At 34.0% G+C, this 13,510-nt stretch overlaps 2 protein-coding genes across 6 annotated transcripts in view; one reads left to right on the top strand and one right to left on the bottom strand.

The window, feature by feature from the left end:
• Positions 1-474: 474 nt before the first annotated feature.
• On the bottom strand, positions 475-4,395 carry LOC105347720 (ADP-ribosylation factor-like protein 15). 2 transcript variants are annotated; one of them, XR_010714974.1, is made up of 6 exons: positions 4,237-4,395; positions 3,935-4,079; positions 2,774-2,833; positions 2,342-2,550; positions 1,473-1,759; positions 475-1,424 (listed from the first exon to the last, which is right to left on the bottom strand). XR_010714974.1 is itself a non-coding variant. In XM_011456904.4 (5 exons), the coding sequence occupies exons 1-5, from the start codon at positions 4,288-4,290 to the stop codon at positions 1,598-1,600; spliced, it is 630 nt and encodes a 209-aa protein (XP_011455206.2). In that variant the 5' UTR covers positions 4,291-4,395; the 3' UTR covers positions 475-1,597. The 2 variants fall into 2 exon arrangements, 1 of the variants encoding a protein (XP_011455206.2); XM_011456904.4 differs by having other exon boundaries at positions 475-1,759.
• Positions 4,396-6,327: 1,932 nt separating this feature from the next.
• LOC105323682 (spectrin beta chain) overlaps positions 6,328-13,510 on the top strand; it is a 69,323-nt gene continuing 62,140 nt past the window's right edge. For 2 of the 4 annotated variants that reach the window (XM_066086752.1, XM_066086748.1), the window contains exon 1: positions 6,328-6,545. The gene's annotated coding sequence lies outside the window, so the exon portion shown is untranslated. Of the gene's footprint in view, positions 6,546-10,410; positions 10,744-13,510 lie in introns of those variants that run through there. The other 2 variants (XM_066086750.1, XM_066086749.1) reach the window with 2 other exon arrangements.

Raw genomic sequence — 13,510 nt, 5'->3', positions numbered from 1 at the left:
GGGTGTCATTATCCTTCGTATATCAGGATCTTCAAATAACACAGCGTAAAGATTGGTTCACTAGTCCAAAATGTGAGAAAATAGAGAGCGATAGGCTTAGACCACTTATCATTACACTCACACATCAAAATAGCTCCTTAATTTGTATATAAACTTCATAACTTAAACTTAGCACTTTTATATATTAATAATTCAGATATTACTGGTATTAATATTATAAGTAAAATTTTATCCCTCACTATTTCCATAAGATGGCCAGCTTAAAAAAACCCAACTGATTTTTAAGCTTGCCTTCTACATAAAGTTTTTTTTTTTTTTTTTTAATTTTGTTTGAAAGTTTTTAAAGTGATCATGTTTATTTATTTACTTAACTGTGCCTTTCATGTGGCTGTGACATAGCTACAAGTTGCTAAATCCATTGATGGTCATAAATTTCTTGCTATAAATGTAACATAAAATACTAAAGAAATGACATTCATTTAAGTTTTTATTATGACATTCATCTGGACGGATTCTAACAAACATTCAACTAAAAAATTAATTATAAGCCATGCAATAGTAAAAACTTCTACATATACACAAAAAGTTTAATTACAAAAAAATGAAAAACTTTCTATTTCTTTTAGAAACTTCAATATTCTGTTACACAGAATATGTGTGATAAATTAAACTTAAAAGTGCATAATAAAAGATTGTATATACCGGTAGCTAACCTTCTAAATATATTACCTATTGACTTAACATACAATACTATCAAATAAGGATTGATTAACAGAGACCTGGAGTTGTGAGGATGTTGGGGAATTTTGTGATAATGTGGCGTTTTATTCAGGAGCAGTGTTAATCCACAGAAACAAAAATTCTGGAAAATATATGTATATTACAAATAGTTGGGCCACAAAAAAGGGCTTGTTATGTAATAACTGATATGTTACCTGAATTTCATCAATGTAAATAAAAAAGTTAATAAAAATATAGTCATATACATGTAACAGATAAAATAAAATGTATACAAAAATCTTTACAACTCACATTTTGGTAATGAATAAATTATAACGATAATGTTATGAACAGTCATAAATAAAACGTAAAATGATTTATTCTTGGCTCTTACTACATGTAGTTTGTAATTACAAGATCATAATATTATGGCAAAAAAGATTAAAACATGTAGATGAACATGTGGAGATGGACAGAAACAAGTTGTACAGTAAAAGGACAAACATTCCATAAATAAACTACACATTTTTCACATAAAAAGTAGCTTAGGAATGGAATTCTCCTCGTACATGACTACATGTACATGTACCTAAATATGCAAACTAACTTTTTAAAAATGATCTCAAACCAACGATAAACTAAACAACAACAATATGGAACAGTAGAGAGCTGCCATAAATAAAAATCAAATGTACATATAGGACCTCAAATATACATAACTATAGGACCTCAAATATACATATCTATAGGACCTCAAATATACATAACTATAATGTTTGGCAAGGCCTCTGTCCTGTACTGCATGACTCGTACAGACACCTGTAACAAACAAGGACTGCTACCATTAACCAGAGAGGTGTATATCGGTAAGTTAACTTTAGATCTTGCTGAATCCCTCTGCTTTCCTCTTGGAATCTAACAGCTTTTTATTGAAGCTTTCGAAGGCCACTTTGATGCTCTGTCTGTCCGAGGTAGTACAGGAGTGTATTTCCCAGTGCCGGCTATTTGTTTCCAAGTCCAGTTCCAGGACCTTCTGAAGCTAAAACAAGGTACAAAATACTTCTGTATTACGATATATTTAAACAGGTAACATGCTTAAAATGCTCTCTCTCTCTCTCTCTCTCTCTCTCTCTCTCTCTCTCTCTCTCTCTCTCTCTAAAACTAAATGCTTAGGCAAAATGAAATATTGCTTTTTCTGACCAAAATATAATGCACAGTCAGGTAATTTGTTTTATTGCCTAATTTGCAAAAAATTAAGTCATTCCCTTTTTCAACATTAGCATTGATCTGATGCTGGAGAGTCTGAGGAGAAATGAACACTTTGACATTGATGAAAGTACATTGTATTAAAATCAATTGTTACTTAGAAATTTGTCATACATATTTATATCTTATAAAACTCCTATAATTTAAGTTTTAAAAATTGTAAAAACCTCATATGTTTTTGAACAAATGACCACATTGTTACTGCTTCAACCAACTTAATATCTATATTGTTAAGAAACCAGTTTAGGGAAGTTAAAAAAATGTAAATTGGACTTTTTGTAAAAAAAAATATTTTGAAAGAAAATGTATCACAAAAGTAAGTGTCCAATAAAATTAAAAAGGAAATGATAAGAACCTCTTCTTTAGACTTGGCACCCTCCTTGTCACTATAATTACATAGCACCATCAAAGGGAGGTTATCAAGCTCTGGATCAGCCAGTACTTTGTGTAGTTCATTGTTTGTCAGCTGTAGATCTTCATCACTGGCAGAGCTGTCCACTACAAATATGATCCCCTCAGCTCCCCCAAAATACTTGTCCCAGTATGGACGAACACTCTCTCCTCCTTTATTAAAGAGTGATATTTTTGTCAAGTATAAATAAAATCCTGCACACCTGTCAATTTAATCTCAATTTCACTATGTTCAATGTTCAACTTTGATATACAAAAAAAAGGTTGAATATAAGTCTATTGTGGAAATTATGAGGTTCTTATTTTTCTTTAAGTTAAATCGATAAATTATTACAAAACATATAACACATCAAATATTGTTTATGTAAATTCTTACCTCCTAATTCTTTAACATCAACTATACAGTCATTAAACATTAAGGCCTTTATCCGAAAACCTGTTGAAATAAAACAATATTATTTACAGGCATCAAATTTATCTTATCAAACAAAAGCTCATTAAATCAAATTATACAATCAAATTAAAGAATTGAGATTGATGATACATCTAAAACATGTGTAGTAAAAATTAGAATGTTTTCAATACATCTGAGATATTGCCGATTATTGGCTCTCTTTAGTAGGTTAAGTTGTTAACAGCAGAGTTCCTTTATCCACACAAATCGTTTTAATTTTTAAGTATGTTTTAGCAAGAAAAGTCATGTCACACAAACAAATCTCCATATCTAAATAAGCTTATGATGTGTACCTAGAGATCATTGTTTTCATTATAGGCTGAAATTGTATTTCACTTGCCTGGATGATAGGAATCAAAACTAGAGAGTCCAAGGAATAAGGCAATGTTGAATTTTGTTTTATATTGTTTATATACCACTAAATATTTCATTTTGACATTTTTTTTAAACACCCAACTGTGCAAAAATTCATTCATATAATTTTTTAAAAGAATGTTTTATTATGAAGTTAACATGTTAGAGTATTTGCCCTAGAATAAGCTTATGATGTGTACCTAGAGATCATTGTTTTCATTATAGGCTGAAATTGTATTTCACTTGCCTGGATGATAGGAATCAAAACTAGAGAGTCCAAGGAATAAGACAATGTTGAATTTTGTTTTATATTGTTTATATACCACTAAATATTTCATTTTGACATTTTTTTTAAACACCCAACTGTGCAAAAATTCATTCATATAATTTTTTAAAAGAATGTTTTATTATGAAGTTAACATGTTAGAGTATTTGCCCTAGATGTGCTTTTTCTTTAAAAATGTAATCTGAGATGAATGAAAAATGAGTCCCATTTCATTGGTAAAATCACAGGAGTTGACAGTCTTATTAATAAATGAGCATTCTCAGGGCTAGCTTTTTACTTATTTTGACTTTATTTCTCATTTATTGATGAGACTGCCGACTACGGAATACCATTTAGGCATTTGACTACCATATGGAAGTCAAACCAACAAATGGGGGTGAGTGCCTAACCTGTTATATAGACAAAAGAGAAAAATTTGACATACTTGTGAAATGTGTACATACCTATAGTTGGTTCAATGTTATCTGTAGATTCTCCACTTAAAACAGACAAAAGAGTGCTTTTCCCTGATTTAGACAGACCAACGCACACGACATTAAAGTTAGGCTTCTCTACTGGTGGTCCATGTCCGCACATCCTTCTGAAGAACTAAAACATCAAAAAATGTTATAAATAAATAGGGTTCTGGGTTTAAGCTTTGGCCATGAAAACTGTATCTAATATAAACATAACGAATATTTGGAAATGAAATAGCTGTTAAATTGCCACTTAAAAATTGTATGAATAAAGTATGTTTGAATATTACCGAGTATATGTAAATCCTTATGACTGCACAAAATAACTGCACGTTTTGGCACATTGCGATAGTTTTGATGGTTAACAAGAATATTCATGAATCTTGACAGAATTTCATTCCGGATTTACTTGTTTTTATATAAATATAAAAACTGCTGGAACAGAAAATGTTTTTCCGGAATAACAATTCTTTGCAATTATTACTTTGATATATTACTCGTAATAAATAAATAATGCACGTCAATATGCACAGATCCGTCACTATAGATAAAAATACGAGGCCTGTGGGCCCCATCCCCCACCTTTGGCTTACAACCTGAGCCAACCATCTTAGTTTTGATTTAGGCCCTATGTATTACTAAATAGGCATGTATTTAAGCAATGAAATGCTTTCTTTGGCGATTCATGCGGGCTGTGAAGGTGGCGACATTGCAGAAAAAATACATAACCCGCGTTTGCATGCAGCCCCCCCCCTTTAAGGTTTTGCATGGGACCATGTAAAAAATGAATTTTAAATAAAGAAATGAACAGTGGTATATTACCCCCCCCCCCCCCGAATCAGGATTTCGATGACCTTGAAAAGTTGCCCTTTTTGTGGATTTTTTTTTTTGGGGGGGGGGGGTAAAGATTTGCTGGATGAGGCTCTTTCAAAAACTATGCTACGTGCCTGCTTGTTCGAAATTATTTTGAGTGGAGCAGTTTCTTTTTCTCTCTCTCTTTTTTTTTTAGGAAGTGGGTGGTAAGAGTTGACACGTAGTAAAAGGCTTAAGCTACTAGTTCAGCGACTGACTCTACAATTGTTCATTCAACAACCGAATGTAATGGGGGGGGGGGGGGGGGTGTGGTCGTCACATCAAATAAGGGTTATCTCTCTTACTACATTGAGAATAATACAGAGAAAATGAAATGTCACTATAGTTTATGAAGTACAGTGATCAAGTTTTAATATGCAATCATGTTCAATCAATTCGAAGAATCCGCTGAATTAGAGACATTTTTGCATATAGGTAGAAGGTTTATCTACAGCAGTTCTGATAATCCATATATATAATTTATAAACTATGTGTAGTTAACGTTGCTTTTGATAGTGGCCAGCACGGTGGGATAGTTTCACTCTGAAATAACTTATTTTATTTTCAAGTAAATACTGTGGAATATTGATATACACTGTATATATTAGCCATGCATGGAAAAGTCGTTTACAGAGCTACATGACAGGCAACATCTGAGGGAAGGAAAGTGCGGGGGAGGAGGCGGAGTTTTTCTGGATGTATAATATGCAACTATATTCTTTACTTGAGTGTCGTGTATACCATGCGTGTGTACTGACCGCACCTCACTTTCGAACAGGTAAATCTATACATTTTTTGTTATCTCATTCTAAGATAAATAATCTAAACTGCTCTGTGGTTTTTTTTTAGGTTGCATGTACATGTATATAGTACCTAGAGCTGTACTTATACATGTGTACACATGTATTTAAATCATTCTCTCCAAAATGACATTCCACATAAATATCATACTTATTCAAAAAATGTTTCCCTCTTGATATCTAGATAGATTAGCCATATCATAATGTAGATGATAATAAATAATAATTTAATTAATATAATTTAAGTATGTACTGTACGTATGCCGTACTCTGTTCTCGTGTGATCAGTCACACCCCCCCCCCCCACCCCCTTCCACACCAAAATGGGGGGATAAAAAAATATAAAGATAAAAAAAATCTGGACACATCCTTGTCTTAATAAATCAATTTACACAAGTGAAACAAATATCTTATCAAATTCCTGCATAACACCCACTACTTTGTAAACCTTTCCTTTCTGACCCGGACGAAAGCTGAATGAAATCCACTCCTGCGTACTCTGACGAATAATTTGAATAATTCTTGAACAAATAAAGATTTCGATTCACTAGAGAAAAAAACTTCATTCATTACAGATATTGAATTCACTAACAACACTAAATCGACATAATAAATACAATTCCCCAAATTCTTAAAAATCCCACTGATAATATGTAATTCTTACAAAACGCGTTCAATGATTAAATTGAACCATTTAATAGTAGCCAGTTATGTCGCACGGGGCACCGCCCACAAAATTGTTTTCATTCCAGCAGATGTCGCTGCACTCGACACACCTGTATTCAGGTAGAGATTGCGGGTGGAAGCCATTTCGTATGACAGGCTGTGAACTTTTCAAGTGATAACTACCAAGCAATAACTTGACAAACGTAGAATAAGTGAAATTTCGGAAAACCACGGCGAAACCGGTTTTACGGAGCACATTACACAGTGGACAGTGCTGTTTGGTAAGTTACCGTTGGCGCGAAGTTGCATGCCCCCTGAACTATCGATCTGGCGATAGTCCCAGGGAAAATCACTTCTGCAGAAAGTTTATTTTCAATAGTGAAGTGGATTACGTGACATTTTGTGGCAGCGAAAGTTTTTTCTTTGACGGAAGTAAGGTATCTTTCATTCAAATGTGCCCGTGGTTGAATGTCATTGAAAACACTCCGTGAAATCTTGTTTGTATTAATGTAAACAAAACCCCAAACACGGGGTCTTATCTGACCACAGGTGACCATGTGAAAAGAAAAGCTTGTGATGTTATGTCCATTACTATTGTTTTATATAGATGTTTTGATGTCACGAAGTAGCTATTGATATTACGACATAAACAGGTTTTTGCAATAGGGAGAGCATGCCGACATTTGTTGATTAAAACACACGCGTCCTCGCACTCTCGGGAGCTTCATTGATCAGAGAGCCACACAGCAAGTTGTCATTTCATGTCAGAGAATCATAATATATTCATAGTGTATATCTGCTGAATTATAGTCCTCATTCTTATGTTTGAGTAGGTGGATGGATGTGGTGGCAACATTTTTTTTTTGGAGGGGGGGGGGGGGGGGTGTGCACTTAATGGTTTCTTCACAAACTTGAGAAGTTCCATGTTCAATGCAGTTTTTCTTACTTAGTATTTGTATTATTATGGCCTGAAGTGGATAAGTTTAAGGTTTATTTTGATTACCCACCCATCTATTGTGCATCTTTTGTGTCTGTGTGGTACATTCACCCTTCCTTGAGGACAGAACCCCTGAATGATTTTGTGGACCAGTGAATATTTGAAAGGTTTCAGCTCTGAGTTTGTTTGTTTCACTTATTAGGACAATGTTCTATGTATACATATATTCATAATGACCTCAGGCCCTCTATAGATACATGCCATCAACCAATTAAGTATAAATTTTGTATTAATAACAAATACTGAAATGAAGAAATTTTAACCGAACACAAGTTTATAAAACTTAAAATTTAAATTGTCCCACAAGTTGAGGGCTAAAATAACCATAAATACAGTGTTGTTGACTGTAACAAAAGGTATAATTGATAAATTTTGTCAAAATAATTAAAATATAATCAAAATCTCATATATCGCTGCTTATGTTTGACATATAGTGCATCATGGTCGCCTTCATAGAATTGTTTGCCCTCTACCAGGGTGTCGAGATAAAGCATAAAATGTTGATCATTTCTGATTTTCATTATATTAAAATTTTGTTTCTACCATCAATGTCAACCTAAACTTTTAATTCTGATTCAGGAGACCTAGGAAATACAAGCAATAGGGTGTAAAGTAGTACTAGTGTTTTAAGTTACAACACTACAGCTGGTTTAAATGATTAATTAGTGATAGTGTTTGAAACGAGATACGCTAATGTATAGAGGAAGATTCAATTCAAAAGCTAAACTGCATTAGGGTATCTTAGATTTTGTAAACAAAAACCCAGATGTGACCAAAGCCAGTTGATTATAGAGGGAGGCAACTTCCTTTCTTTTATCACATGTTTATCAGTCCGAGTCCTCAGATACAGACAAATATAATTATCTATATCAGAAAAGCATGCGCAAACACTGTAAAATTAAAAAAAATAATAATCAGTAATGCGGCTAAAGGAAATTAAATGACTGATAACCTAGGTATTTGACCCGCAGTATAAAATCGTGACAGAAAATGTTCATAAAACTGTTTGTAAATGTAGATATACTGGTAGGTGATTCAATAGGGGCTGGAGGATTAGTAAGCTTAGTGTAGCAGTTTGTTTACCATTAATTAAGTCCTTGTATGGAATGAACTGACGGTCTGAAAAGCGAAAAAGGAAAATGACCTCATGTACATTGAATGTTGATTGAAAATTTAAATAGTACAGTCAGTTTAATTTACTACTCTCTCACGCAGTACTTGCGAATTTCGGTGCATTGTTGCTGAGATCATTTGGTTATGAAATCTTGCAATTTGATCTCTTTGCGAATGTCTTTATAACATACCAGTAAATGGAGCCTTACATAAGATTGAAATAAATTGCAAATTAATCTGATAGGAGTATTTGCACGAGAATGATCACTTTTGTTCTGAAAATCCCCTCTTGTTTAAATCCCTGGAGAGGTTTCCGTTGGTCAACATTGGACGTCTTTCTGTCAGTTCCACTGCTATTGTCCTGTTTAGTGATCGGGAAATGTTCTAAATGTGGAATTTGATAAAAAAAAAATTGCCATGAAAGCTGTCCTTCTTTTTGAAAATTGAATGACACTTGTTAGTATCCAAGCTTTCTTTGTTAGTTCGAAGAGGGTTATAGCTTTTCTTCTTGATAGTTAAAGATAGAAAATATTTAATTTAATGATAAGTTTTTGAACCCCAGTGCAGGGTTGGATTAGAACAGGATGCTTTTTCTGTAGGGGGTGTCCTCCAGTAAATACACTTTCATCACTATTTCTATTTTTAAAAAGTAAGTTTTGAGCCTTTTATGTTTAGGAAAAAAGTTTCTGGTATAAAATTACTATTACTAAAGTCTGTAATCTCTTTTGTAACTAGACACCTGTATTCTGACAGGTTTTTGCAGTTACTTGGGTAAGGTGTCATCAAATACCTGATCTTGTGCACAAGGCGTCAATTTCTCGGGATATGCTGGTTGTTATGCATATAAATGCAGTTGAAATACAGACAATGAATCATTTTAAATGACTGTAAAAATGTGTGGTTTCAAAATGAAATTCATGTATGCTAATGCGTGTCTAAGGCTCCCTTGAATAACTAGTGTCTTGCAGTGTTTGTGGAATGTTGGGGCCCTCCGCGGTTCTAAGTCTTAGTCAGTACATTCGTAGATTTATTGAAGTCCCAAGGTAGCCTTAAAGAAAGTTTATAGCCTTAAAGAAAATACAGGTAGTTCAGTTCAGGTGGTTGAAAGAAACTGCTGTAATGTTAAGCAATTAAGGCCAATTACAACCATTAATCCATTGAATAGGGATGTGATAATGGTCCGCAATTTCTCAGTGAAAAAAGGAACAGTCCGCTCTCTGCATGTTAATTTTCAAAGCCCTTCATTAAATTATGGTGACCAGCAACTTTGCAAAGCTTTCATTAATTTTTCTTCCTCTTCTCCATTTACCTATTAAGAGAAAATGAATGAATTATGTTTAGACTGCAGCCAAAGAGCACAGTCCCAAACGAATGCATTGTATGCTCTATCATTAACTGGGATGGTGGACAGGATCAGTGTATTACGGAATGCTGCGCTTTAAGATTATTGGACTGTGTTTTTTTGTACAGTCTGACATTCCTTTGATGCCGATAGCGTGTTTATTGTATCGGATGATTTACAAGGTTTGGATTCGGTATGCTGCATTGTATGTCATCAACGTCTACCTAATCTTCTGTTGTTGTAACACCTATTCACTCAGTGCAAGTCTTTCCTGTTTGGCCTACCTGGTAATTTAAGGAAAATGTCTGTAAAAGGTAACCCAGAATACCAATCAGCACCCATGGTAACCTTCGTCAAGTGAAATCTTTACTGGTGCAGCGTCTATCACTTAAAAATATGCACCATGGAGTCACACAGAGTAGAATTTCACTGATACACAAATACTCCTTCAACATATTACAATGATTCAGTGTACAGTTTTACAGTGATGCAGTGTACAGTTTAAGTAGATAACAGTCCTCTTTATCCCACAGATGTGTGTGATTTAAATTATTGCTTCCTTTATTTTTCTACATCTCATCAACAGTTATCTTTTCACCTGCTTGTGACATTTGACAGAATCGCTTGATGAGATATGCATGACCCCACAGACTACCAATTTTGTACAGGAAACCTGATTAATTCTGCTTTTTGAAACAAAGAACTGGCCATTTCAATTTAAACAGCCTCTGATATGTAATTTTTTCAAACATTATGTAATTCGTGTGACGTACGTTAAAGAAGAGTTTGATTAATAAGGTCAAGAATTGGCTCTCAGGTGTTCTAAGTTTTGCAGGTGATGTATGGAATATTCTGTTAGTGTATTCGTTTGAAGAAAGTGGAATAATGACCTGCTTGCAGGAGGGAAGCATGAATTATTGAATGGAATGTATGACCCAAATGAGTCCCAGCAGGGACAGATACATAGGTGTGGGATTATACATGGCTGATCAGGTGTTTTGTGAGGGGCTTAAAAACCCTGTAACAGGTAGGAAATGCGGGACAAGGGCTGAATAGATCTAATCTGTTTGAACTTTTGACAGTTTGATATAACGAAAGCTTGTTATTTATCTTCAGAGCTTCGTTTTTCGAATGTTACCTCATTCTTGGTCCTGTGTACCTGGGTATAATATCTTGTGTTTACATTTTTTTGTGACTTGATTAGTGGTATTGTTGACATTCTGCTGACCAGGGGGAACATTCCGCGGTGTGTCTGTGTAAGGAGGTGTCGGACTATGATGATCATTGTAATTATGTGCCATTGACCTCGGGGGCACATGAGGTCACATTAAGAGTGACATCTCGTACTACCTATTAGAAGTCATCAGCATTATTCATTGATGATTCGATCTCTGTGTACGTCAGACAAGATTATCACAAACAGTTATCTAAGAGTTCAGATACAATATGCTATTACTCAATCGTAAAACATTTGATTCTATGATTTTGATAGCAAATGTTAGTTGCATTGAGAACATTACTTGACTATCTAGAAGAAAATTAAAAGCAATGCAGTTCTTGACATTTTAGAAAGATATATGATGGGTCAAGTGTTTAGACTTGGAGATACATAGTTCTACATTTATAGTAACATGCATTTCAAAGATATTTGAATATAAATGCTAGAGAAATTATTTGAATAAATTTCAATAAAGTCTTGCCATGCAAATGACATATTCATGGTATATTTACCTATTTCTTATTCAGACCATTGATTTACTTAGATTCAGAATTCAACAAGGACTTAATATTACTTTTCAAGGGTAAGGATCAGTTCTTAAGGTAAAAGGATGGAGTCATCATCATTTTCATGTTTATATAAGAATACAAAATTTATGGTCTGTGTGTTGTAGACTAGATATTTCATCGAGCAAACAGTAGAGGAATTATCATAAACTTGAATTTTTTCCCTCGGTATTTGTCATTGACAATCATCATTATTCAAATATGTGGGCATCCCATAATTGACTGAATTCAATTTTAAGCTTGGTTGTATGTTTGGAATGTTGTAAATTGAAAAAAAAAGTTTGAGATTCTATATTGCACAAAAGATATGTAAACCAAGATACCTGCAAAAAACACCACAGTAATATTTGCATATTAGCAATTGATCATCTCCATTCTGAGTAGATTGAAAACCCTAAAAGTATTGGTATGACGAAAGAAGCTTTTTATATGTGATACACCTGTAATGCATTGCATTGCATGGCCTAAATTGTATACCTGTAGTTCACTGAGGCAGATACATGCATACATGATAATTCATAGTATGCTTATGCAGGTAATTTTAACCTGAAAATTTAATGAGGGCAAATTAAATCAAGATAATTAATGAGTGTAAAGCATTGGTGAAATCCATATTTGTTGTGGTCTAAATTGACCATTAATTTGCACACCTTTGACTGGAATGAAATAATTAAGCTTGAATTTATCCTTCTCTGATGAAGGTTCCCTTAAATTCAGACTTATATGGGATATTAACATACTAGGTGTTCATTAGTATGACACCAGTGGACCGCCGACCTCTTGACTGTGTCTCTTTTCTACAGTCGGAATGATGGGCTTTAGTGACTGCACGGCTATGGACTGTATTGGTACAGAAGGTGAAGTTCCGTGCCAGTTAACATGATGAAAAAATAAAAATAATTTGTATGTATGTGCTGATGTGTGCCCCTTAGAGTGAGGATTTTTTATACATACAGTACTATGGGCCTTGTGTGTCTGAATGAATTAGCATAATCACTGGAATGCGGTCATGCTATAGAATTGTGGGACGGGGACTTAAATCTCTCTTTGCCGTATTTTTAAATGTAATGTCAACACCAGCAATGCTTTACAAATCATTTCCCTTTGAAATTATTCTATTATTTAGGAAACCTAATAAATGCATTTTTTCCTGTGATATCCTTTTAACCACATGTACTTCTCAATATGAAACTCTCCTGTGTTCTCTTGAAGAAAATATGTTGCATATTTGCTGCAAAAAGTTCCCAGCTTTCTTTCCGTGTGATTTGTTTTTCCTTTAACAAGCTTGATCTAACTTGGTATTTCATTAGACATTCACTAAACCCATTCTCTAGAGAATAGCCCACCAGTAATAAGATTTTAATAATACCTACTGCAAATTTTGGCACTATGACAGTATTTCCTTTAACTGGCTGTGGAGTGCTTTACTATGTAGACCAACTGCATACCAATGTAAACAACACAGAAAATCTCCCCCCATCTCAAAAACAGTCATATAACCTGATCGGCCCATTTGAATTTCAAAATTTGCTGCAGATCAGGTATACAGGACAGGTAGGATCTTTTAATTTACCTGGCATAATGACTCAAAACAGGGTTAACACAAAAGGGAAAAGCAAAAGTAGTGTACAGTATGCCATGCACCACAAGCTTTTTTTTGTGCTGCATTTTGTGCATTTTTTTTTCAAAGGGGAACTTTGGATCTCGACAGAAGTATGGTATATAATTGTCTGAGTAAACAGGAGATGTATGGTTGCCCAATTTAATAAGCAGAAAATTAAAGCTATAGACGGCAGATCATTACCTATTTGATGCCAGATAAAGATATGTCTAATCATTCTTAAGCTCTTCTTAAGTTGTAGAGAACCTTCTTGAACTTTTTCAATGTCTGTTTTGAAAATGTGTCCCTGTCACTGCATATTAAGCTGATACAGAAAAAATAGGACACAATTGTATTTGTATTTTACGCAAAAAAAAAGCAGACACTTTTCATATTTTATTACACATGC

The sequence above is a fragment of the Magallana gigas genome, chromosome 6, assembly GCF_963853765.1.
Source record: "Magallana gigas chromosome 6, xbMagGiga1.1, whole genome shotgun sequence".
NCBI lineage: Eukaryota > Metazoa > Mollusca > Bivalvia > Ostreida > Ostreidae > Magallana > Magallana gigas.
Note: the sequence above shows the minus strand (reverse complement) of the source record. Positions and strands in the feature narration are given on the sequence as shown.

Coding starts and splice junctions, on each gene's coding strand:
- LOC105347720 (XM_011456904.4), bottom strand. CDS start 4,290: ATGTGCCAAAACGTGCAGTTATTTTGTGCAGTCATAAGGATTTACATA. Junction 4,080..4,236: donor TAAGGATTTACATATACTCG/GTAATATTCAAA, acceptor TTGATGTTTTAG/TTCTTCAGAAGGATGTGCGG. Junction 2,551..2,773: donor TGATGTTAAAGAATTAGGAG/GTAAGAATTTAC, acceptor TCTTTAATAAAG/GAGGAGAGAGTGTTCGTCCA.